Source organism: Patagioenas fasciata, chromosome 6, assembly GCF_037038585.1.
Source record: "Patagioenas fasciata isolate bPatFas1 chromosome 6, bPatFas1.hap1, whole genome shotgun sequence".
Classification (NCBI taxonomy): Eukaryota; Metazoa; Chordata; class Aves; order Columbiformes; family Columbidae; genus Patagioenas; species Patagioenas fasciata.
Window position 1 is genome coordinate 14,826,332 of NC_092525.1, and position 26,675 is coordinate 14,853,006.

General features: G+C 48.7%; 2 protein-coding genes across 2 annotated transcripts in view; one reads left to right on the forward strand and one right to left on the reverse strand.

Moving 5' to 3' along the window:
* ACBD6 (acyl-CoA binding domain containing 6) overlaps window positions 1–7,679 on the reverse strand; it is an 83,640-nt gene extending 75,961 nt beyond the window's left edge. The window contains exons 1-3 of the mRNA XM_065842191.2: window positions 7,463–7,679; window positions 1,189–1,253; window positions 590–686 (exon numbers count right to left, since the gene is read on the reverse strand). Coding sequence (XP_065698263.2) covers window positions 590–686; window positions 1,189–1,253; window positions 7,463–7,660 — 360 coding nt within the window. The 5' untranslated portion in view covers window positions 7,661–7,679. The remainder of the gene's footprint in view (window positions 1–589; window positions 687–1,188; window positions 1,254–7,462) is intronic.
* An 11,846-nt stretch (window positions 7,680–19,525) lies between these two features.
* XPR1 (xenotropic and polytropic retrovirus receptor 1) overlaps window positions 19,526–26,675 on the forward strand; it is a 104,210-nt gene continuing 97,060 nt past the window's right edge. The window contains exon 1 of the mRNA XM_065842207.2: window positions 19,526–19,706. Within this exon, the coding sequence (XP_065698279.1) occupies window positions 19,638–19,706 (69 nt within the window). The 5' untranslated portion in view covers window positions 19,526–19,637. The remainder of the gene's footprint in view (window positions 19,707–26,675) is intronic.

The following is a 26,675-nucleotide window of genomic DNA, read 5'->3' on the forward strand; positions in this document are numbered from 1 at the left end:
GACATATCCTTAAATATTCAATCAAGTAATAAACCTGGAAGATGAAAGACAGATTAATTAAAATGACAGGACAGTCCCTCTATAACAACACGCACATAGAGGACTTACAAATACACTTGTTATGTTGGAGTACCTAATCATAATCAGATTTGGTAATTTGCTGCATCGAAACAAAAAGGAAACATTTTTAGAATTGATCATTCAGTTCATGTTACTTTCATGGAGATTACTTTGTATTGATCAACATTTAAACAGTAGTTGAAAAGAGAAAGATGAGAAAAGGATAAAAGTATCTTTACATGCTAAATACAGCATGAACCAATAAAAGCAAAATAAATTAGATCACTATAGCCAAACCAACCCTGTGCATGCGTTCCCTGTAATGAAGATAATTATGAATGAAAGAGATGGTTCTTCATGTCTCAGTCATAACAAAAGGAGAGTTTTAAAAATTAATTTTGACTTTAATGTGCTCAAAAATGAAGCTTGCCATGCGGCAATTAAAAACTGTGCAAAGCTGAACCATCGTTAGGTTTACAAAGAGACAAACGCCGGTTTGTTCTCTGAACAGTATTTTCACATTTCCTACCTGTGGATTCCAACTGGGGTCCAGTTTTTTCACTGTAGCAACATACTCCTGCATGGCTTGATGAGGGCTGGTGTCTCCCAGGGCTTTCCAAGCCTCCCTAGGAGAGAGAACAAAACATCAGCAAGCCGCTGGGAGACAGCGCAATGCTTTTTCATAGTGTCATTGGTGGAACCCAGTGAGCGACTCATTCTAAGCACTTTCAGGGTGTGCAAACCCACCTTTCATTCAGTTTGAAACTGTCAACTTCTCTCTGAAGCCACAAGTGGCCACTATCAGTGCAGCACTCGGCTGCAGAAGGATCTCTTGGGGGATCCTGATCCAGGCTGGAAAACAGTTTGTGTTCTAAGTAAAGCTGTAGCTAAGTTCTGTTGCATGCAGGCTAATTCTGAATGAACAAGGTAAATGCAAGAGTCTGGTATTTCATGTCTGCATCAGGCAGAGCAACAAACATTTCCCTATTAAAGAAAGGATTTTAAAGCCAGTTCGGTGGCAGGCTCTGAGTTGACATTCTCTAGGTCCAGAGTCTGCAAACAGATGAGACAAGACACAGCAAAAAGTAGAACCAGAAATTGCTAGGAATTGCAAAGACGTCCTCTTACCATTTCTGCTTTCCCTCAAAATCAAAGAAGCCTGGCTTGGGAGTGTTACAGGTTCCACATTTCACCTAGAGAAAAAAATTCCTTCTGTTAGAATAAACCAGAGAGAAGTGGACTTGCAAAAGGAAATACCGAGTTCTGACAGTTTCAGGGTAATTTTGTTCTTGTGCCAGAGGAAAGGCTTTTGAGGTGAAAGAACTGACACAACCCCATTCTACCCTCACTTTGGATCTCTCCGTTATTAGCACCTCTGCATCCCTGTGTTTTCTTTGTGTGATGCAAGGGAAGCAATTTTTTAATGCAGCTCATTTCTTTTGCACGCATTACCAAACAGAGATAACCAGCAAGTGATTTCTCACTTAATGTTATGTTTATTACCCAGCCAAATACCTCATCCTCCACCAGTATCAACAAAAATCCTGTTGATTAGGGTTCCTACAGAACTAATGATTCATTAAGGCTGAGATTCGCCTGCTTCTGCACAAAGCTCAAGTAAACTGACTTTGCTTAATTATTTTCAAGGTCCTCTGTAAGGCAAGGGGACAAACTGCAAGCCAAGGAGTACCAAGCAGCTTCTGAATTTGCTCTGAGGTACCTGGCTGCATAGGAAACACTGTGAGTGCCAGAGATGAACCAGGCTGTCAGAAGCAAGCCAGAAATTAAGAGGTGAGGGATAAAATCAGAAGTAAAAGGAAAGAAGGGAACGAGTCAGAATTTCTGGATGGATGTATGGAAAAAAAAATAATCTTATAGCAAGTGTAAAATGGACTTGGTGCTGGTAGGATTCAGGTATTTTTCCATAGGGTGGGGAAGGGATGGGACCAAGCCCTTCCTATCACTGCAGGGAAGTCTCTGACAGAGGCTCTCAAAGCACAACCACAATCCTGCAGTAACCCCAGCACTGACAAATGCCTCAAGAACAGAGCAATCAGCAGGTTGAAATGTGGGCAAAACAGATATTTTGTTGAAGTCAGCTCAGGGGAACATGTAAGTGAATGGGCCTCTGTCCCTGCCTGGGAGAGCAAAGGAATACAGGCCAGGACTCACCAGATCTGGCTGGTATTTGTGCCTTTTCTCATTGAAAATAAATCCTTTTGCACACAGGTGTCAGAGGTAAAATGCACCTAACAGAGATAAAAATATCATTGTGATAGGGAATGAACTTGCACAAAACACGGGATTTTTTTTTTTTTTAATTTTTTTTTTTAATGAAAGTGCTATCTATGCCCAAGGGCTGATGGATGAAAGACTGTAGTAGCCAGAAGAAAACCACAGCTCCAAATGCAACAGCCCCTGGGAAGCAGTTATCAAAGCACGTCCCCGTAACGCACGGGATTTAAACAGACCCTGGAGACGAACACCGGCGTGTTCTGGAGGTGGGCAAAGGCTGTGGGCTGAGCATTTTGTCGGCCAAGCAAAACTAGACCACAGTCATCAAATGTTTTATGAAATATGCTCCAGTGTTCAGGCAGGTGAAGCGCTTAAATCAACTAACAATTCTTCACCTTAACAGGGTGGGGATTTTATGCTGAGAATGGAATTGTTAATCAGGCTTTAAAGAGAGCATGCCCATGCTGAGAGATATTTATTAGTTACACTATATTTTCATTTAAAGTGTTACAGGATATGAGTGACTGTAACTGAAATTAATTTTCTGTACATCTGACTGTCGCCCAGTGAGCAATTCATTCAAATTAGAACATCTTAGCTGGTCTTTAAAACAACATAACTCCTATTTCTCCACTAAATGCGATAACTGTTGCTAGCCCTTTCTCCTATAAGTCAGTCACAATTCATGTTGTAATGTAAATGTCTCCTGTGCTCAGACATGGACTGGACTACTTGTTTTAAAAAAGAAAAACATGGAAATAAAATGCAAATTCATTATCTGTACAGAAAATGCCTGCTTGGCATTTCTTTAGTTCACCATCTAATGTCCAAGAAATGGCCAAGTTGGATAAAAAAACCTCATCTGTTTTATTATTAATTTTCCACTACCATCATCAAAATACAACAGCAGTTTCCTTTCTTTAGATTTGGCATTCAAAGGCTGTTCCAGCATCAGGAAAGACTGTTAGTAGCATCAATAGTAATACAAATCAAGGAACAGTAGTTAAATTTCATCCATCAAGAGGGGAAAAAACTGCACTGGTGCCCTGTTTGCTATTTTAAGGTATATTAAAAAGGCTTGCAGTGGCTTTGTTGGAAAGAAGAAACATTTTGGCTTCCCTCTTTTTGCTGCAAGACTCCATAATGCACCAGAAACCAACCATGAATCTGTCATTAAAAGGGCCTGAGCCTGACAGCTGAGGAAGGGGAGTTTTACCTAAATATGCTGCTGCTGACAAATACTGGGGGCAAAATTCTGTAAAAGACTCCGTGCTCCTGCTACTTCCCTGGAGGGCCTCAAAAGCTGTTTTTCTCCATACCCAGCAAAAAGACAAAAGCCCATATTAGTATTTCAAGTCAAGAGTTTCTCATTCTATGTCCACAAAGTAATTGCTGATGGTCTCCAGAGGGCTGACTGGTCACTTGATGCTTAGCTCTCCTCATTTACAGTTCATCAGCTGCATTAAAAAAAAAGACAGCCAGAACGCATTAAATACTTTCCCAGTATTGCTTCTGTGTGCAGAGTCACCCGCAGGCATTACAGTCATGAATCGTACAAAGATGACCCAGGCAGCTCCAAATGGAAAGTGTCTGCAGACGTCTCCATTTGCGGCCAAATTAGAAATTTGGATGGAACCTTCACCTGAGAGCTGAAGGTCACAACATTCAGAAGAGTGCTCAGACAGACAGATGCTCACATCCCCATACAACTTCAGCTGCTGGTCCAGACCGCGAGGATCCTACTCCACAAGCTCATCCTGGTGAGGGGGACTTTCCTCTCCTGGGAAAACTGCTCTTGGCTAATTTTTTAACCAATATATTTGTACAGTAGGGAGCTCCGTCCACAGAGTCTTACCTGTTTGTAAGTCTTGTAAAGTGAATCATATTTGCAGCCTCTCTATGGAGTAGAAACAAGAACAGAACTCACCTCCACAGACAGCAGGACTCAGTTTTAACTGTACACAAGCCAAGCAAGCTGAATTTCTTTGGCAAGACAGGAATCCTTACCTGTTCCTGCCCAAAGCTCTGCCCCATACCATGGGAAAGCCCTGTACTCAACTGACTGAAAGTGTATGAACAAGTAGATATCAACCACAGAAGCCAAGTGGCTGTTATGTCCCAGAGAGAATGATACTGGTGACACCAGCTCAGCACCATTATGCTGTTCTGTGGAAAAGGAACTCGCAGGCAGAAACTGCTGCATTCAGGGAAGATTTGTGGCACCACATTCTACAATATCTGACAGACATCATGCAAAAAGGGGATTATATACTTGAGCCTATACCCAGCGAGAGCACAAGCCCTGTTTTGTCAGGGGCACTGTGTTTCAAGCTTGCTTGCACCCTGCAGCATTTACTTCGGCACTGGCACATCCTCCTGGCAGGGTAGGTTTTATTTTTTCAGTCCAATAATTTCCAGTAAGTTCTGGATTCACTCCCCTCTCTGAATGACAACCACTGCGTTCGTCTCCATTACTACACTTCCTGAACCTCTGTTTGTTGTGTCCTCAATACAACAAGCAAGCACTGTCTTCCTTTCACCACTACAGACTCAAGGCAAAGACAAGTGATTTGCCCAAAGCCACAGAGAAAGCAGAGGGAGAAACAGAAAAATCAATCCCAGTCCAGAGCCCTACCAACTAGTCTGCTCTTCCTTCTGTTCTGGGGCAGAGTCGTAAACTCAGCAACATCTTCTAAAAACCTCACTGGAGATGACAACTAAGCAATTCTCTTATTTTCAAGTCTCTGACACATAAACAAAATCAGAGAGAAAAGTAATAAAATCCTGAAATGGCCTTCAATAAAAGGTAATAAAACTCCAGGAAAATGCCTATATACCCGAACAGTTTGAAATAAATAATATACAGTATTTTAACAGAGAGCTCAGCTGTTACTGTCACCTCTTTTATGACGGCACTGTATCTTAAATCAAAGCCCTCAGTGACATAAAACACTAAACTGAGGAAAGACAAGGATGCCAAATCAAGGACGGTGGACAGATCTGAGTCAGCACCTTTTGCGCGTTAGCAAAACTACTGCCCACCGGAGCAATATATTAGCAGCCCATTATGCATACTGATAGGGCTGCAATAATTAAATAGGGAAAACTTGCATTAAGCGCCCTCGTTTTGATTTAAAGCACAGAACACTGCAAAACTCAAAGTTAGCAGAGCGCAATCCAGTATTAGCTGTGCTGCCAAACTTCTCCTACCTCTGTGGCCAGTGCTGCCCTTCCAAGCACTCAGTAACAGGGATATCACCTTTCTGGGCAGCCAAAGGCACCGAAGCACAGGAGCCTGGCACAGCCCAAAACCAAGCATCACACAGGCACCTGCTCAGACACAGACAAGGAGGACAGAAATGCTCTGCTCCCCTCAGCTGAGGACAACTGGAAATCTGTGCTGAAACAGCATTAATTATCAGCTTTTTCTGACTTGTGACAAAATTGTTGTGAACTAGCTTCTGATTTAAGTGATTTTTAACATTAAGTGCCTTATTGGTCTTGCAGGGCTAACACCAGAAAACCCTCTGGAGTCTGTTGACAATCACGAGCTGATGTTCAGGTAATGCCTTTGCATTTCCACCAAGGACGGTCACTAAGTATTTGCTACAGAGTGAAAAATAAGAGGTTATTTGCAACAAGTCTGAGAATACAGACAAAACATTACAGAAGAGAAAAAAAACACCTTTTCTTTTCACCTTAACCTAGGCATGGTCTTGTTACCATTTGTTATTCTTAAAAGTTCTCCTAGTATTTTTTTTTATATCCTCTTTTTTTCGAAAAAGGGAAAGAGAAACCTGGAGACCTGTTTAAACACTAGAAAAATCAAAACAAAACCTCACGTGACCAGTCTGCTTTTAATACAATTAATGGTCCATAAACCACAGCTTAGGAGCTACTAGCTTGGATGAGAATTAAATATTGCATTACAAAACGAAAGCACTTGCAAGTGGCAACATTAGGACAAGGGTGTTCCACATGTGAAGAAAATCACGGGGAAGATGTGCACATCCAACTTCTACTACTAATCCCAACAGGTGGGATTCAGTTTTCAAGTCACAAAATCATAGAATGTCAGGGATTGGAAGGGACCTCGAAAGCTCATCCAGTCCAATCCCCCCACTGGAGCAGGAACACCTAGATGAGGTTACACAGGAAGGCATCGAGGTGGCATCTTGCCACACACCTGAATTGTATTTGTACTTTTACTCTTTAGTCTTCCAAGTGTAACAATACTTACAATTTTTCTGTTTCTCCAGGTTAAGTGATTATTACAGTCTTTTATCTGCATTGGTGCTCTTTGGCTTCTTTTACATAATGTTGCTCACAGGAGCTGCAAAAAAGGCACATTGTGCATTCCCATGGGATGCATCCTAGAGCTTGCTCAATTCACAGGGACTGAATGGGAAAAGGAATCATGTCCAACATTACAGAGAACCAACCAGTTTAGTTTCCCGGTCGGCTCTAAAGCCTGCCATTGACAGATCTGCACAGGGACGTCCCTGTGCTCGCATCAAACCCCCAAAGACTTATTGCTGGGTTATTAGTGATGATCCCTGCTGTTCCTAACAGGGAGGTGGGCCCCACCTGTGCGCTACAAAACCGTTCAGCCACCTTCTCTAACCCACCCCAGTTGCCTCATGATACAAGCACATGCCAGGGAGCTGTATTACTAGTCAAAGTACTCCACAAAGACTCAGTGGCTGCTGGGAGAGGCCACCAACTCACTGGTGACCTGTCACAGCCAAGGACAGGAGCCAAACCCACCACAACAACACCGGGCTGTGGCTGTCCCACTGAAACCAAACCAATATCTTCGTGAAAGAGGCAAGCGGCATTCAGGCCATCCACGCTAACAGGAAAACACAAGGAACACCAGCAAGGGATGACTTTAGCAGGACTCAGTCCCACCAGACTTCACCCACCTTCAACACGGGTGAAGCATGGAACACTGTACCAGGCAGAATGCTCCCACAGCCCTCACACAACTTTTCCCGCTTGGCATAGCCACATTTTGTGCAGTGTCCACACAGGCCCCTAGCGAGCCCCAGGCCCGGGCACTCGGGTAGACCAGGCCGCCCCCGCCCCGCTCCTTCCCCCGGGCTCCAGGCCTTTCCCACAGCCGCGGAGTTCCCGGTCCCAGGCCGCGGCCCCACTCTCGCCTCACCTGCTTGTACCGGGCGTACAGGTAGAGCAGCTGCTCCTTGCTGGCGGCAGGCAGCAGCGCCGGCAGCCGCTCGGCCGCCTGCTCGAACAGCGCGGCCAGGTCGCGGCCCAGCGGTGCCGTCCCCGTCTCCTCGGAGCCCGAGCTCGCTTCACCGCCGCTCCCGGCCGCCGCCGCCGCCACCAGCGGGGGCGACGCCATAGCTGCCCGCCGCCCGCCCGGTCCGCGCGCCGCGCCGCTCCCCCGCACGCCTCGGTACGCGCGGGGGGTCCGCCCGGCGGGAAACGCCAGCCGTGCCCGAGAGTTCCGGGGCAGCCGTGGGGCCACGGGCAGCGTGTCGGCGAGCAGGGGACATATCCCCTAAGCCCGGCTTTGTAAAGCCCCGCCCGTGACTCTGCTGATGGTGATTAAACAGAAACACCTGACGAGGGGCCTGCCCGTGTTCTCTCACGTTTAATCACCTTTGCCAAACGTGAGCATCCCCGAGCACCCCGTGCTCCCAAACCTCCCTTTATTCTTGGCTGGGACCTGCGTCCCCCGCGGTCCTGTCCCGGCGGCCGGTGTCACCGCTCCCGCGGCCACTGGGCCTTGGGGGGGAAACTCTCCGCTCCCCGCAGCCGCTGGAGGGCACTCGCAGGCCGCCACGGCTCCGGGCGACACGGGGCGGGGGAAGCCGGGGAGGGGCGGCGGAGCGGGACCGCAGCCAGCAGCTCCCGGGGTGCGGGGTGCCGGCTGCGGGCCCTGCCTGCCCTACCCGGCACTCCGGGGGTCCCGGCCAAGCGCCAGCCCAAAGGCGGTTTATATTTAGGCCGGTATCTACTTTGGACGGAAAGTTTTCCCCCCTCCCTGGCACAGCTGTTGAGTCCATCTCCCTCCTCCGCCCCCGTCCTCAGCAAATGGCAGCTCTGGGTCCCCTGGGGAGACCTTGGCCATCCTGGCAGCACCCCGACCTGCTCCTCCTCCTCCAGCCACCTCGGCCAGGTCACACTGCTTCCCCCAGCCCGCTGCATTGCATTTGGGGCTGACCCATAGTGTGACCCCATCTTACGGGTGGCCACGTTGAGGCAAAGAGGGGCAAGCAGCAAGCTGGGGTTTTGCACCATGGTTTTACAGGTCCTTGTCTCACCCCAAAGCACTGGCTGCTGGATGCACTCCTCTTGTTCCTCTGGGAACAAGGACAAGGATGTAGGTGCATCCCACGCATGGTGGGTTCCATCTGCACAGCTGCTTGAGGTCTCCTGGCCACATCCCAGACACTACAAATTCATATGCACGCACCCGCCTTTCCATCCTGGGGCTTGCAGGGAGAAATGCAGGAGCTGTGGAAAAAAGGCCTTTCATCAAAGCCAGAAATAAGCTGGCTTTTATTCTCCTATTCCCTTCACAGCCTCTTCCCTGCCCCACTGGGTGCAGGAAGATTTACTTAGGGCTAAAAAGCCGCAAGACAGCCAGGGCAGCAAGCTGAAGCATCACTGGAACCCCTGGATATGGCCCTGCAAGGCCACCACCACTCTCCTGCTGGGCCACCCAAGCCGTGGCAACGTTCCTGTCCCTGGGCTGTGTGTACAAGAAGGGTGGCAGAATCCAATCGCAGTAGCATAACCACACCAGATCAGCCCTGCATGGAGCAGGAGGGGACCTCTGTGTCCCAGCCTGCATGAGAAGGGCAATGGGGCCTCAGTTTCTGCTCAGTACTGGAGGAGAGGTGGGCTCGGCATCTGGCCTGCGCGGGACGGCCTGCCGAGACGAAGGGTGTCCTGCGAGTGGGTCTGCAGTCCCCACAGCCTCCCTGCCTGCGCAGGAGAGACGAATTGGAAGCCGGGGGGCAAGATTGAAACAGTTTGGCTCTACTGCTTGTAAATAAAAAATAATAGCCCCTCCCCAGTGTGTGATTAACAGCCAACCTCATAAACAGACTGTGAACTCATCCTCCCCACCACTCTCCACCAGAAGCCCATCGGCTCCATCAAGCTGTCTGTGTCACCCTAACCAGCCCTGCTCACGGTGGGGAAGCATCGCCTGATCTGAGCCCAACGGCATTCAGCAAGGGACAGGGGCAGGCTGGCAGGATGAAACCCTCCCTGAATAGCTTGGAAAAAGTACTCGCAGCAAATTAACTTGAGCGTACAGCCTCCGCATGCTCTCCGGCTCGTCTCCATGGTGAGAAAGGCCTCGCTACCTTGCTGGGTTTCTTCGCTAGAGCACTTACAGCTCCTACTAGATCTCTCTCACTTTTTCCTTGCCTTTTTTTCAAGAACGACTGCACTGTGGGCCTGATCCTTCTTTCCACCCCCTCACTTTGGCAGGCGTGGGAGCATGTTTGAGACAAGGCACCTGTGGATGCTTTGGGAGCTGGGCATGGGAACACTGCAGATGAGGATGCTGGGCTCAGACACACTGCGCCTGCTCTGTGGGATGATGTTTATTTGGTTGCTGATCTCTGGCAGCTTGGGAGAGAACAGGACCAGTGCTCGGGGGACACCTGTGCCGATGCCCTTGTGCTGGATGCACCAACCACCCCTGTGAATATGACCAGCTCAGGACTGGGGGAGCCCTGCATCCCAGTATGAGCCAGGCCAAATTCAGCCCATTCTCCCAGACCCAGGCTTGAGAGCGCACAAAACCAGAAGCAGTATGGGCACTGAGTAGCACAGAAAATCACACACGGTCCTTGCATGAGCTGTGCATCTGGATCAGCCCCGCGTCCCATGCTGGTGTTGCAGAGACACAATAACAGGCTGTGACCAGCAGTGCCGAGCAGGGAAAAAAATATCCCTGTATAATTATCATATCCATCCTGCTGGTCAGCCTGGAGACCTGTCATTGTCCCTCTGCAGAGGGTGAAGGCCACTGCGCGCACCAAACCCCAGCCAGCCTGAAAGGCACATCTGAAGGGATCCCTACGAGCTAAGCTATGATTATATGTATTTATATTTTTCCACAACAAAAGGAGAAGGAGGGAATTAAGGGCTGGTTTGTTTGCGTCTGTGCATTTTATTGTGGGAGACACCTGCCTATGCAGGAGGAGCAGGCTGGGGACACGTGTGCCCTCCCAAGGACAAGGAGCATGGGGAGCAGGGGAAGCCTTAGCCACACATTCCCTGGGGAACCACCAAGCCCCCCCAAAGCCAAGGACCCCCAGGCTAGGCCAGGCTTTGCCCAGTGATGAAGCCTGGAGCTGCACGAATGGGAGCTGCCTGCCAAAGCATCCTCTTGGTGGAAAAATAATGACTGAGATGAAAAATAAACCTGCTCATTTTTCACCCTGTGAATGTGCCCCCTGTTAGCAAGGCAGAGCAAATGCACACCCTGCTCAATATTTTTGGGGGCTGATAGATGCCGTAGAAGCCAGGAGCCTGCAGCGTGACTGTGAGAGCCGTGTCCACCCTGTCCCTGACAAGGGAGGTGATTTCCATGAAATGGAAATGGGGCCACAGGCAACAGGAAACCCAAATTCATCACTGGCCAGGGAAGACGGTAAACAAAGGGCTGAGGTCTCTGCCCTGGCGTAAGCAAGGTCTCCCTCCCATGCATCACCTCGACGGCATTCAGTTCCTTTGCACATTTTACCTGCATTCATTATAACACCAGGGCCATCTGTTTGGGTACAATAAAGGGGTTCTGGGAGAAAAGCATGCAGTTAGCACATCCATCATACAGGTTTTTTAAATATCAATAAAACATCGATTCCCTCCTTCCATAAATTCCAGCGTCGTGGTGAATACAAATCAGTAGCCACGATGGAAAAAGAATGCATCACCCCTCTCAGAAGTGCATAAATCTCCGTTCTCCCCAGCATATTATTAAACCTTTTAAATACTGGTGGAAAAACTCCTCTGCCAGGTGCCAAGCGCTGCTCCCCAAGCGTGCCTGAAGCTTTGCAGCGCTGATATCAGCACTAGCGTGGTTGCAACACCACAGCTGGCCGGCGGTTCAAAGGTTGCAGCTGGAGCTATGCAAATAGTGGGTCTTTCTGTGGAGAGAGGTATCTCACCGCTAAATCCTTTTGGTTTAGGGCAGTCAGCTGAAATTTTGTAAGGCATTTTATTTTCTAAATTCAAATGGAAAACATAAGAAATTTCAGTTTTGTTTGAGCTAAAGTGTTTTGCTTGGTGTGAAACAAACACAAAACCTTAATTTCTGTTTCATTTTATTCAACCTCCAGCTCCATTATTCTCCTTTCCCATTTTCTCTTCGTGCATGTGCAAAAACAACAGCAGAGCCCTTAGCTTTGACATGAAACCCTAGGTGTTATTCATTGAAACCAGCAAAATAAAAAGTCACTTCTTATGTTTTGGTTTTGCTTGTTTGTTTGTTTTCACCTAAGCTAATAACGACATTTAGCTCACTTTTGGATGTTCAGCTCCCCTGAAACTGTGTAGAGAAGACAGAGCTGAGGTGTTCAGAGGGAAAGCCCCGCTGATGTTCGGCTGCTGCAGGGCTACTGCCTCCACGCCCCCTGCCCCTTGCCAGCCCCTCCTTGTCTCGCATCTCCGCACAGCGGTAGACAGTGAGTAATGGCTCCGTTTGTCACTGCCCTGTCACTGCAAGGCCATAGACATCTCTCATTTTGCTCTCCACCTCCCCCAGGCTAGATCTGCTGCCCATCCATTCCCTGCTCACACCACACCTGGCTCTGCATCTCTCTGGGCATGGGTACCTGGCTCTCAAATCCCCCAGCAGCTCCCCAGGTGCTATGACATCTCACAGGTAGGAGGTCTAGACCGTGGTGTTGGCAAGATGTGCCTGGCAGTGACCTCCTGGTGATGCTGCTGTCACCTTCAGCCCACCTTGGGGTGATCTGGGGCCACCAGCAGCATTTCTCCCCAGTGAGCGCTTGGACACACAGTCTGTCCCTGCACAGCCCTGGCGCAATCCCCCATCCTGCCCATGGAGGTGAGCACCAACTGCTGTCATGTCCACGGAGGTGAGCACCAGCCAATATGTTCAATGAGCTCTCTTTACTGCAGAGCATCCTGCATCCTTCCCCCAAACCCTCTCTGAGCACTGCCCATGGGTGACAAGGTCCATCAGAGAGGGGACACAGCTCCAGAAAAGCCTCTCCTGACCCATTCCCAGCTCTGGTGCTGGCTCCGCTCCCCCGCAGCGAGGAGCGATCAAAGGGAGTGCCTGTAATTGCAGCTGTCAGCAGTAACAATCATGGTTTTGCCGTTATAAATGGCTCCAGCCTGACTTTTACTTACAGATTTCCCTCACATGATGCTACAAGGCGTGCAAGGAAAAACCTGCACCGCAGAAAAGCAATTGCACCTTCCAGCTCTGAGGAAGGAGATTTATAGCTTGTTTTGGCCATAAAATAGAGCAGGCAGGGCTTGGGCTGCAGGTCGGTGTGTCCTGACTGAGCAGGCTGGGGTGGTTCAAAGAAAGGGGACACCCAGTGTCCCCTCCATGTCATCCCACTGGGGATGAGCCTGGCTGTCAGAGCTCCTACCCCTGCCTGTTTGGTAGTCCCTCTGTGCAAGGGAAGGGTTTTAGCCTAATTCCTGCCTGACGTATCATAAAATCACGATGACATCTGGAGCCAGAGAGCAACAGCAGAGGATGGGGTTCCCAGGCTGCAGGGGTGACCCTTGCCAAATCTGCTGGCATTGATCAAGGGCACTGAGAAATGCTGGGGGGCTTTCCATGTACGTGCAATTTGCAGCACCGGGACTAATTTCTACAGCGAGGACAAAGCCAGGCTGTGTCCTGTTCACGGCTGCTGTCAGAGACCAGAGCTGTTGTTTTCCAAGCAGCTGGCTGAGAACAGATGTGGAGCCCCCCCGCATGAACCCAGCCCAGCCACTTCCCAGCCCACAGCTGGGATGGGGCCCCAGCTGCCATGCAGCCTGTCGCTCTCTGCCCTGATGGCACAAGCAGCTTTGAGACATGTCCCCACTTGTTTTAAATGACTCTTCCCAATTTGACATCTGCCCTGAGGTTGCATGACCTGGAGCTGTGTGTTACAGCACATACAGACAGTTCACACTCATCCCTGAAAGCATCAGGGAATGACCTGCAGACATGCTGTTCCTTCCAGGCAAGGAAAGACCCTCCATGGAGAGACAGCTCAACCACCGTGCCATCTCAGGAGATCACCAAATGGACTTGTGGACAAGGCACCAGGTGCATCAGTAGGAGCTGAGCACCCTCAGGGTGCTCATGATGCAGGGCTCAGTGGTGAGGTTTGGAACCCAAGAGGGAGCATCAAAGCAGGTTTGGCACGAGAGAGTGTTATTTTTCTAAAGTGACCCTTGCAAATAGGAAACCTGTAGCCTTTTGGGCACTTTGATAAGGTTCAGAGGTTGTTAAAAACCAACAAAGCTATGGCAGGATTTCCAAAAATTCCCAGGAAGTCTAGCCAGCTAGGGAGATTTCTGCCATGGCTGCTACCACACGCCTCAGCCTTGCCTGCACTCCGCATTTTGTTGCCATTATAGACATGCTGGTTAAGGGACACAGACTTAGCTCAGAGAATCACAGTGACATGTCCTCCAGCATGTGGTTACACCGATGCACACTGTCACACAGGGGTACGGACTGCTCTTCTGTCCCATCAGGGATCACTCGCCAAACATAAAGCAGCTTTGTACCAGTTCCCAAGGTCACTTGGTGCTTTACGAGCCCCATGTCCCCTGGAAAACATCCCAAAGGGATAAGGGTCCATCCTGCCCCAGGGCACAGCAGGGCAATGCCACAGCCTGGAGGTGTGCTGGGGGGACAGATGCTGCACACCCTGCAGCAGGCAAGGAGGGGATTTAGCAGCGGAGCAGTCCCAGGGAGGGAGCAGGGAGGGCAGAGGCTCTTCCCAGGGCTCTCCTGGAAGCAACTCAGGCAGTTCCAGGGCTCGGAGGAAGCAGCTCTTGTTTCTTCTCTAATTTTAGACCTTTTCGGGGTGTTCAGTTTTCTTAACCACCGGTCAGCTGCTGTCTTCTCGCACAAAGCAAGCGTGCATAAATTAAACCAGACACATATATATGTACTGGAAATGATCCAGGAGCAATCACTTACACGCCAGTGAAGGGCGTGAAACCCCCCATCTGCTCCTGGTTGTAAGACAGCACAGCAAGTCCCCAGCCCAGCCACCAGCAGCACAGTTCTCCAGGGCTTGTCCATCCATGGTGGTGGGGAACACTGCACCTCTCAAAGCGCAGAAGTGGGGCTGGAAGCAACCTGGCAGGGGCATCTTGACCTAAACTGTCTTGGCAGATGTTTTCATTTCTTATTCCCTGGCTGGGTTTGCAGGCAGGACACCGCTATGATCTCAAGTAAAGAGGAGGGGACGCACAAAGGCGGAGAGGAGCCATGCATAAGTCGGTCCTGAGTCATCTGGGAAACGTCAACCTGCTTGGGGGTGTCGGGTGTGAGCAGAGGCAGCCCCGCTCCCCTATGCCCCCCCCACAGGGCAGGCTCCCAGCAAAGGGGAACTGCTACTGGTTTTGCTTTTTGCTACATGTTTCTGCATCCCTATGTGTTTCAGTACCAATCATGCCTCTACCCACAGGCTTGCAGCCAGGGGTACGTTGTTGCCCGACCTTGGGGCTTTTAAGATCAGGTGTGTTGACGCTGGCTCAACAATGTATGGGCCAAATCATGCCCCGGAGAGTGCTGGGGAGGTGGTTACTGCCCACAGACCCACATACCCCCAAGCCAGCGGCTGGGGACCGGGCTGTCTCATCCCTCTCCCCCCAACAGCACAGGGCTGGATGTTTGAGCTCTCAAGTCCTAAATTCACCTCCATGATGGGCTCGAATCCCGATGGATCAAATTTAGTTAGTGGGTAAAATGACCCACCTGCAACCAAGGCAGAGGGAGGCACGGCCTCTCCTGGCAGGTCTCATCCTGGCTTCTGCCGAAATGGGGACGAAAGCATCATCTTACCCCATTTGGAGGGGCCATGGGAGGTCATGGCTGCTGGAACAGTGCTTGGGAGCCTGGATCGGTACCAGCATTCATGCTGCTTGCATCAGGCCCATCCATTGCCTTATTATTGCCTGGAAACCACTGCTCCGCTTGGCTTAAAAATCCTGCTGCAGGCAATATATGAACATCTTCACAATTCCCAGTGGATCGGTCTGACCCTGTGTGCTGCCTCTGCCCTGGGGACTGAGACCCCCCTCTGGTTCCTGATGCTCATAATCACACCCTCGTCCTCCAACAGTTCCCGGTGGGGAGGGTGAATATATGAAAAATCAATAGCTTCAGCTTGAGCTGTCAGAGTATTTGTGCATTTTGCACCACTGTCTCTAGGAAATCCGATATATTGATCGCATTTCTCAAGACCGGTATCGATGAAGCAGATAATGGGAGTGTTTGGGGCTGGCTGGCGAATGCTGAGGATGTCTGAAGCCCAGGGTTGCTGCTCTATTGATCCTGGCAGGCAGCTCAACATCTCCTGGCACGATTTACTAAATCCCCTCATCATTCCACGCCAAGCTTGCCCCTGACCTGCTTTTACTTCCCTATTTATTTATTTTTCCCCCTGCCTTTCTTCTCAAGTGGAAGCAGTGAAGCCCCTGCTCATCCCTCATTATTTCTCCTAGTTTCAATGGAAAGGAGATGAATTTATCTTCTCAGCTCCCCGTGACGTTGACCTATGCAGTCGACCAGACTCAACATGTCCTGCTCTGCTTGTGGGCCAGGGAGGGTTGTACTGCCAAAGTGTCCCCTCCCCCTGACAAATTGAGCCCCTAAATATCCAGGGGTCTTAAAAGTCAGCTGCCTGGGGTGGAGGTGGGAAGAGCGGTGTGGGAGTGGTTGTCTGTGGGTGTCCTGCATTGTCTCCTACTACAGAAAACCCTCCTCTTCGTGATTTTATGCCATTAAAGAAAATTTTCCTTCTGCAAGACTCTTTTTCTAAAGCCTCTTTAGAAGACTTTCCCCAGCAATACAGGATCTTTAAAAGTATAATTATATTAAAAAAAACCCCAAACCATAACACCATGCTATTTATAAATTATTCTATATGCTCTCAACAAAGCAAGTGCCAGACTGCACTGGCGGAAAGCCCACTCCCGGCTTCTCCTTGCTTGGTTGAAAAATGCAGATAGCACTACTTTCTTTAATTTTTTTTCCTAGATGCAACAGCATGGGGGAAGATCACAATACGAGGTCTTTCCTGGAAAAGAGCAAGAGATTAGGGGAATGCGGCAGTTTGGTGCAAGTGAGACATGGGGGCCGGGATCCAGAGCTGACACATGGGGACTGGGATTGGCTGTGATCAGCATCCCTCCTGGGCCGAGATGTGTTGCCTGCAGCCCCCCCTGCCCTCCAGCCCATCCATGGGCAGAAGGCAGCAGAGGCCCTTTCTCATCTAAGGCTTCTCCTGCCCCCTCTTCCCTCCTGCCTTCCTCCCCCAGCCCCTGGATGTGCAGGGCTGAGAGTTTTGAAACATTTCAAGGAGTTGGAAAGCCCCAAGTCCCAGCAGAGCAGCAAAACACTGTCATGATGCCAAACACGGTCCCAAAGCGCGCCTGATAATGAAAGGGAGGCGTTTGCCCATCAGATATTTAAACAGAGTCATTGCTACAGAACGTGGCAATGGTAAGTGAGAAGCAGTCTAGCTTCTGCTCTGCTCTGCCTGCTCTACCCTCTATTGTCTGTCGTTTTTCGATACCAACAAATGGCATTTATTGGTATTAAAAAAATAATTAGCATTTATTAGCATTAAATAAATAGCATTTGTTGGTGGGTAAAAAACCGTCTGAGGTACAAAGGAAAGCAGGGATCACTAGTTATTTTCTGTCACTGAATTTGCACGCTGTCATATCAGAAGATATTAACTTATTATTTATCATGGTGCACATTTCAAGCAACGCATCCAGCAAACAATAAAGAGAATATTTATTTCTTAATCCGTTCTCCTCCCCCATGCTGGATATTATCTCGGAAGCCTGATGGTATTCAAAGGGTCGAAGCTGCAAAAACCCACCCCTTGTCTGCTCCTGCTGAAGTCAGTGCCACTGATCGTGGTGGGAGCAGGCTCAGACCCTGAGTGATTTTATCTGGTACAAGCCTGTAAAAGCACTGCATTAAAAAGCTGGTGACCTGCTAAATGTAAGTCAAGCTGCGACACCGCAGTTAGCTGGCGCTGGGGTCAGCGCCAGGCAGGTTGCTGAGTGTGAAGTTTCAGATGAAGGGCACTAAGGCTCTATTCATTAAACGGTTTTCTGCAAACATAATTAAGAGATGGTATCAGCGAGCATCGCATGCGCTGCTGCTGCTGGGTAAATCAGAACATGGGTAAGAGCCCTCGCAAATCAGAGGTCCCTGGGCCTGTGACAGGACCCTGATAAATCACGTCAGCAAACGAGCTCTGCTCCAGCAGACGTCGGTAGGAGTGATGCTGTGGGCAGGGATGCTGCCGTGCCAAGGGGCTGGCAGCTGGGATGGGATGGGATGGGATGGGATGGTCCCTGGTGTGGGTACAGGAAAAATCTTCAGAGGTTGGGAGGTTTGAAGGAAAACCCAAACCAGTCCCAAACGCAGCGAACTCCCAAAATCTGGGAATTGGGAAGCAGCAGGATTAGGGCCACTGGGATACCCTGGGATAACTGAAGGATGTGGCCCCACTCCCAGCAGCTCCAATCTGGCCTCTCAGGCTATAATGCAGTGGTTACCGAACCCTCCAGCCCCTGGGAGCATCTTTATTTTGGGGCAGCTGTGCCGCTGCATGGTGGGCTTGCTCTTACACCTGCCTGGGGTTTCCCTGGTCCCCCTCATGCCACTTTCAGAGAATTTTCCTTTTTTTTTTTTTTTTTTCTTTCTCTTCCCCTTTGCACTGTCTTCTCTTTCTTTTCCTTCCCCCTGGCTTTTTGTGGCCTGTCAGCCTAATTTCCCTCCTTCCTCAATTCTTACTCATTTTTCTTACGTCTCCTCCTACTCTTCCCCTCCATCTCCATCCTCACTCCTTTTTCACCTGGCTGGTACATCCCTCACCTCTTTCCCCCCATGCACACTACTCTCCCTGCTGCACTTCTCCCCATCCCATCCCATCCCATCCCATCCCATCCCATCCCATCCCATCCCATCCCTTGCCCCTATCCTATTCCTATTCCTATTCCTATTCCTATTCCTATTCCTATTCCTATTCCTATTCCTATTCCTACTCCCTTCCTATCTCATCCCATCCCATCTCCATTCCCATCCCATCCTATCCCATTCCTATTCTTACTCCCATCCCATTCCTTGTCCCTATCCCATCCTTATTTCCATTCCTAATCCTATTCCTATGCCTATTCCTATTCCCATTTTATCTCATTCCTATTCCCATTCCCTTCCTTTCTCATCCCATGCCCATTTCCATCCCATTCTTTGCCATTCCTATTCTTATTCCCATCCCATCCCATCCCATCCCATCCCATCCCATCCCATTCCTTGTCCCTATCCCATCCTTATTCCTATTCCTATTCCCATTCCCACCTCATCCCATTCCTATCCTATCCTATCCTATCCTATCCTAGCCCTATCCTATCCCATTCTTATTTCCATTCCCATCTCATTCCCATTCCTATTCCCATTTCCATCCCATCCGATCCCATTCCTATTCTCATTCCTGTTCCCATTCCTATCGCCATTCCCACCCCAGTCCATCCCACCCCAGAGCTTTCAGGATTCAAACTGCAGCTGCCCCAGAGCTGCTATCGCCCATGGTGGGGCTCAGCTGGAGATCCTGAGGGACGAAGGTGACACGTTGGGGTCCAAACCCACTCCCAAAACGAGCAGAAAGGGTTAACCGCAGAGGGGCGGGGGAGCCCCGGCGCCACCGCCCCCTCCCCCGGCCCGGCGGGCAGGGGCGGGGCTGAGCGCGATCGGACCCGCCCCTTCGGCGGGCCCCGCCCCGCTCCGCGCGGCGGTGGGCGGCGGCGGCGGTTGCCGTGGCGATGGTTCGTTGCCGGCGGCCGGTTGGTTGTCGGGCCGGCTGACGGGCGGGGAGGCGGCGGGACGGGGAAGATGGCGGCGGCGGCGGAGGAGGCGGCGGCGGTGGCGGCGGGGCGGCGCTGAGGAGGCCCGAGGCGGGCTGAGGAGTGGCGGGGCGGGCGGGCGGGGGCCCATGTGCGGCGGCGGCGGCCCCCCCCCGCCCCCCACTACCGGCGGCGGCGGCGGCCCCTTCGCAACCAGGCGCCGCTGAGGCGGCTCCGCCGGCGCAGAGCGAGTGCGGCCCCGGCCCGGCGGCAGGATGAAGTTCGCCGAGCACCTCGCGGCGCACATCACGCCGGAGTGGCGGAAGCAGTACATCCAGTACGAGGTATGGCCCCGCTTTCCCGCGCCTTCCTGGGGCAGGCCCGGGAGGCGCCGCAGGGCTGTCCGTACAGAGCGGGCGGGAGGCGGCTCCCCTGCCCCGCGGCGGGTCCGGCGGGCGGCAGCTTCCCGCTGCTTGGCTGGGCGTTGCAAAAGCAACGCGGCGAGTGGTCTAAAGCTCTTCCCGTTCCCCTTGTTATTTTTTTAAATAATAATTTTAAAAAAAAGCTTGAGACCGCTCGGAAGAAAAGCGCTGGGTGGGCAATATATTAATTGTTGCCTTTAACCTTTTGGTGCGGGACAAAGGTCAGAGGCTTGGGGGGTAATCAAGATATTTAAAAATAAAGTGTTCTGCTGGATTTCTGGAGGAGTCCGGTGTCGGTGCGTGACCTGCTATAGGTGGCATGTGCAGGGCTGGGAGCACTCGCCGCCCACGGGGGTTTGCTCGCCATGGAAGCCGGCGGGCCCGGCCGTGCCCGCTCCTGGGCATCCCCCGCCCGCAGCCCGCCCGGAGCCCTCGGTGCAGCCCGGTTGTCCGTAACGAGGGTTGTTTTTTTCAGCACCACCGCCAGTTCTCCACACAGGCGGGCAGAAGAGGGGTGACTTTGAGAGCCGTCTCTCAGCCGCCGGCTGCGGCTCCCAAGGGCAAGCCCGGGGGGCGAGCGGGTTGGGCAGCACCCATCGCCCTCTGCCGAGACCAAAACCCTTCCCGCCTGCCCGCCTTGCCCCGAGAAGAGCCACAAGCTGCTTTGGTAATGCCGACAGCTTCCCCGAGCGACTCAGGCTGTAAACCTGGCATCGATTGCCTTTTTTTTTTTTTTTGGTAAATAAAGCTAGCGAGGCTTTGCATCCTGATATTTCCTACTTGATTGCGGGCGAACCGCTTGAACTGGGACATTTATAAAACACTGTTTACACAAAGTTCTGCTGCATTAATCACGAATTATTTGCAGAATACAGCTTTTCGGTTTTTATTACGTCGGCTTTCTAAAGATCACGCTGATTGCTTTAGTTTCAGATTTATCGTAGTGGTGCTTGACTTCAGTTTAACTAGATGAAGCTCAAGGTGGTTATTTGTAGTAGAACCGTTTCCTATTTCAGCGTTAGCAGTAGCAGTGGCTGCTGCCTGTTATGTTGGTCTTTTCCACAAGTAATAATTAAACCTAGACAACGGAAAGCTGGTTATGGGAGAGCCCTGATCAGCAAAACTTCTTGAATGATTGAGGCAGTCAAAACCATATAACATTTGTTATCGTTTGAAGGCCTGTGTTTTCTCTCTAGGGCTATAATAGGAATTTCTTTTTAATATCCCTACTAATCTGTCTGTCTGCATTTGCAAGGAAAATGAGGTTTGTCTTAAATTGCTTTGTTATAATGTTGAATTTGGAAAGTTTATATCTGCTTTTTTGACTGTTCCTTTGTTTTCCTGCAAAGGGATGGATGTTGAAATAAAAAATGTAGTCAGATTGGACTTCAGAAAAAAATTGTGATCTCCTTGCATTATGTGGAGAACAGGATGACCAAATAATGGATCGGTCTTGGAGAAGGAGGAAAACCGTTGTCTTGATAGAATAAAGTACCAGGATAATTCTGCTTCTGTGCAAGAGCTGATTTTTTTGTTTCTGGAACCAGAAACCAGAGAGAAGGTTTGGAGGTGGGTTGGAGGGGCAGGTGAAGAGGAAATAGAAGGGCAAAAGGTTTGGCTGCAGGCGGGCCAGACAGATGTAGAGGAAGGGTGAAGGAGACCCAGTGAACTATGACACCTTGATTAATGTGTGAAAAACTCTGCTGCTTATCGGCCACTGTTTTCATTAGGGGAGGTTAATTTTCAGCTGTTTTAACTAGGGCAGTATTATTATTTCATTCTCCCTTCCCCCATCCCAGTTTAAAATAAAGATAGCTTTCAGTAAAAGCTTCCTTCAAGATGTTACTTTTTCTAGATTCCAAGTGTTCTCCTTGGGTAGATAGCCTAACACACAGTGAATGAAAACAAAAACCCCACCCTTCTTTTTACTAATAAGTTTCAAAACTCTTTGTTTCCCTTGTTGCAGCTGGCTGAATGTGAGTCAGCCTCCCTCTCATGCATATTACAGTAATGGAATAGTCTGGCATTTATTATTCAGGAACTGGTGGTCGTGTGGGTGCGGCGCATAAAAGGCCAGCGCTACCTGGGTTTACTTGTTGATTATACTTGAGGGAAAAAGCCTACAGCCCTCCTTTGTCAAGAAAAATTCGGAGTTGTTGATTAGCCAACATAAGGCCAAGCGTTGCTTTCGTTACTTGCCTGCAATGTTGCTTGCAGCACACATCATAGTAAATTTTTAAAAAATTATTTGTATATTTAATCTTGTTGTAATGTTTCTTCATCTGACAGTTTGTCTTTTCATTCTTAATTAAAACTGTAATCAAGCACTGTTTTGGAGCGAGAGATCTTATTCTGTAGGTTCTTAATTCCGAAAAGATTATTCCTGTTTCCAGGGACTTCCCGTGTCAAGTTAATGACGCTGATGAAAAGACTAGAAGATATTACAGAAATTGCTTTATTTTGGTTATCCTGTGTCAGAAAGCTTACACATAGTCATCTTATTTTTCTACTCTGATATTTGTAGTTATTTCCATTGGAGAGCAGGTTGATTCTTGCCATCAGACAGCCCTGGAGCGTGGCAAGACCCAGGTAACTTGTGAGATCCTCGCTGGGTGATGTGTTTCTAGTTTGATCAGATGCTCAGTGAGTGTGGCTGCGAGGAGCTTTGCCTCCCATAAACTGCCAGTCAAACTGGGAGGAGGCTGTAATCTGTTGGCGATAACTCAGGAAGAAGAATGAGACTGTTGTGTTTTGAATACCTAAAAATGTAGTTTCACTTTCAGATGGTCTTTAAGGATTTACAGGCCTCAAAGTTCTTACCATCAATGTGATCTTTCCCTCCAACAGAAGTCAAACTTTTGTAACTCTGCTTGTAGGAAGTATGGAAGTTGCCCAGATTTAGGGCAGATACTTGATCAGTGTAAGAGCTTTAGAGAGAAAAGTCCATTCACTCTCCTTAAACAGGCAAAAGGAAGATATACTTTGATAGCTATGGCTTAGATTCTTATTTTCTTTCGTCAAAAACTCTGCAGTGACCACTACTCCATGTTTACTTTCTGAGAAAGAGCTCTAGGCTTGTAGAAAAGAAGAAAAATGATGGCACATGCTATTCTCTCTCATTCAGCTTTTTGCAAAGACATTTGCCATGACAGAGTTCACAACATGGAGCCTTACATAAACCTTGATTAACTTCATTTGACTTTCCATTCCAAATTTCCATTCTAAAGATTGCATGAAAGCATGCAGATTTTATGTCACATTTACTACATAAACTCAACCCAGCTGATGGTTCTTGGAAGCTCAGTCAGTGCAAATGATCAGGAGCGCTTTATGTAAGGACCAGTGCAGTAATGTAATACTTAATGCCAATGTAAAGGGGCATTTTTAGTGTTGGAGCATCGAGTGTCATGATCAGGCTACTCCCTGGTTGTGATTCAGTTTAAGACAATGTATAGACAAATGCTTAATTTGTGGAAGTGCTTGTTATTTGTGTTAAATGCTAAGCATGCTGAAGTTTCAAATGGCTTTGTTCCTGACTTCCACATCTGTCATCTGAAAACTTCCTATTTGTGAAAAGTAATGCTTCTGTACCCATTGCCTCCTCTATGCAAAGACAGGGGGAGCAGCGTTTTTAGGGGTGTGTGCCAGTCTGTGGGCTGCTGGTTGCCTCACACACTTACCTGGGCAGTGCCCTGTACACTTAGTAGCCTTCACCTGGCCTTCTTGTCTTAAAACCTTAAGTTTTGGACCATTCATTTACTCTTCAGTTCCTTTGGTGTGAAGAGAAAACCATGAAAACAAATAAAATCCCATCTGTGTGTCAGACAACAGAATTATCTTTTTCATGTGGTACCAAACAAATAAAGGTAACACCCGGATGAATTTCAGGTGATGCTTTTTTGCAAGCTTCACTGCATGTAATGCCAATTTTTAGATGCAGTGAGATTGCTGGGCTACTGGTCCTCTGTTTATCTGTAAATCATGCTGCAGATTGCTTTGCTCTTGTGTCCATCTCTGGAGTGCTTGTAGGAGAAAGAGGAGAGTGTTGCTCCATCTGCTTGGACTTCTAAGTGTAAGTGTATGTCTGTCTGATAGAAATTTGGTGCAGCTTTACATTTGCCAGATTGCAGTTTTGTTTCAGTTAATCTGGCCTGAATTTATTTATTTGGATGCAGAAGTCTGATGGTATTTTGAAAGAAAGTGTGTAATACCTTTGAAATTGCAGCATCTAGGGAAGCAGGAGAATCAGAAGAGTTATGATGGGTGCAAAGTCCATGGGAGAGATGAGTAAAAGGTACAAGCAGGTGATTTCCCTTCCATTTTAAGGACTCTCCAGCTTTTTAAGTACTGTTGCCTTTGGAGAAGAGAAACAGGTTGCTAAGCTTTGGAAATCATGTCTTTGAGACACAATTTACATCAGGAAGTAGGTGGGGAAATCAATCCGGGTAGCTGACTTACCCTGCTTGCCTTTGGAGTCTCTCTTCCAGAAACAGGCTTTTGGTTTTTGGGAGGTGGCCAATTTTCTGCTCATCAAACCCTGCTTCATGATAGGCACTTCACACCCTGGCATGCCACCTCCTGACACAAATCTGGTGTGCTATTTCCCTGGTTGTCCTTCTGGGTGTTACTGGATGAGCTTAGAAGAGTGTAAGCGGTTTGAAAGCTACTTGTTTAAAACAACCTTTTTGTTCCAGCATTTTAAGGTTTTTGTCCTGGAATTTGCTTGCTGTTGAGGTTTGACAGCTGCATTTCAGGTGTGTTTTCTTGCTGCTGTTTTTGTTGGTTGTCTGATGTGCATTTTCTGCAGGTGCAAGGTGTATCACCAGCACAGTGTCAAACAAGGAAAGAACCCTTTTTGTTTAGTTTGAGGGCAGAAAGAGTAATTCTTAAACATTTGAAGTTGACAGTGATGGATAACTTGTGAAAACAATGATTTCTAAAATTCTGTAATCTAGAGGACTAAACACTTTAGGTGTGAAGGAGCACTGAGTCTTTCACTTTCGGGTTATTCACTTATATAGGTCAGGGAAGCAATAACAAAATGTGCTGCCCCGCAGCTGCCGAATTGTTGTATGTCAGTCTGCATGGGGAGACGTTTGCGGGAAGACTGACACCTTCAACTTTCAAGATTTATTGCAACACCATCAGTGTTGTGGTCCTTTTTATTCTTTTTTTTTTAAGAAAAAAAGATTGCTAAAAGCAGAATTTACCTTTGGATGGCTTAAGGGTTGGAGTTCACACTACATGGACTTTCAATTTGCTGTGTTTTCAGGTTTGTTTATCCTGTGCCGCGTGGTTGTGGTTCATGGAAAAAGTTACAGGTAGGCGAGGATGACGAGTGGGGTGAAAAAGGGGGAAGGCTTTTTTGGTCACTCTATGCCTGTAGACAAATCATGTGCTGCTTGCCAGTGAGTCACGGGGGGAAAAGGACTGAGGTGGCCAGTGTTTGGGAGGGGTTCAAAGGAAGCACTGAGGGTAGAGCTGTGCTGCTGGAATCATCCAGCGGTCGCTCGGTTTGGAAAACAATTCTGCGAGTGACCTTTGTTGAGACCTCTGCGGACTCAGGAATTAGACCTTTGAGAGAAGTCTGAGCTGCCGGTGCAGCCTGCCACCTAGGATATCTTGTGATAAACAGACATGTCCTTTAGACCTTATATTGACTTAACAGGATCATAACCACCGTGTTACAACCGTGCTGAGTTTCTAGCTGCTGAGCTTGTGGTTTTTGCCTTGAGGGTACTGGGGAATTTGTTGTTTAGGTTGTGATGTTTTGACCTTGGGGGATATATGGATAGACACCCATGATGGTCAAGGCAGAGGTATAGGATTATAGAAGTATGTAATATGTTGGGAAACAGGCAGAAGCGACAGGAACTCGAAAGACCTGAATGACTTCTGTGTGTTAGATTTCTGTGGGTTCAAAAGTAAGGGAGTAAAACAGCTGTGTGTGAAGCACATTCACATTTGGTCTGTGCATTAAGATGCTTGTCTTTATCCAGTGATGTGGAGGAGGTGTAAACAAATCCCCTCAGCACTAGGAACAGGCCATTCCTGGTGGCTTCTAGTTCCAAAATGATGGTTTAACCTACCCCTTCAGCTATTGATCCAAATTCAGCTTATTTGCTTCTTGCACTTGTGATGTGAGAGAGCACAAGTCTTTAGTCTGTGGGTGGAAAAATACCAGCAACTTAATAGCTGTCTGAAAAGAGCTCTTCTGAAAAGGAGCTGCAAGTGATGAGGTTTCTGATGTGGTGCCTCCCTCCTGGCCCCTCACGGAAGGGGTTGCTGCTGGGGGTGCTTGGTTTCGAGCTGTAGGACCACCTTGCCTCCTGGTCCTGCTGCCTGCACTGCTCACCTCTTGGACCAGCATCTGAACATGGGTGAGCGGCTGGTCCTGTGGTCTGTGGGAGGCAGCTCATGGTGCCTCTAGGATATGGAGACCGAGTTAATAATTCTGTCCAGTGTATAAGTTGTCCTTCAGTTTTCACCTCAAGAGAAGGCCGTCACCCCTGGTTCCCTAATCTCCTTCGTCATGTTCTCTTCAGCTTTTAGAATGTATGTGTAGTTCTGTACTCCTATATAACAGTGATAAGAAATCCCTGAGGCTGCTTTTCCTCCATTTGCCTTGACAAACTCCTTTCTGTCACGCGATGTTGTGTAGTTTGTTTTGTTTGTGTGTTGTGGGTTTTTTTTATTAACGTAAAACCTTTAACTCCCTACCATCTGGGAAACATTTTTCCAAAGGAAGATGTTGAAGCATACAGTTGGAGTACATTTTATAGATTAGTAGGGTAACAGCCTTTAGACAAAGCAGTCAATAAATGTGAACTTGTGTTTCTTTCGTGTGTGATAGCCTTGACATCATGTTCCATAGCTTTCTCTGTCATTCTG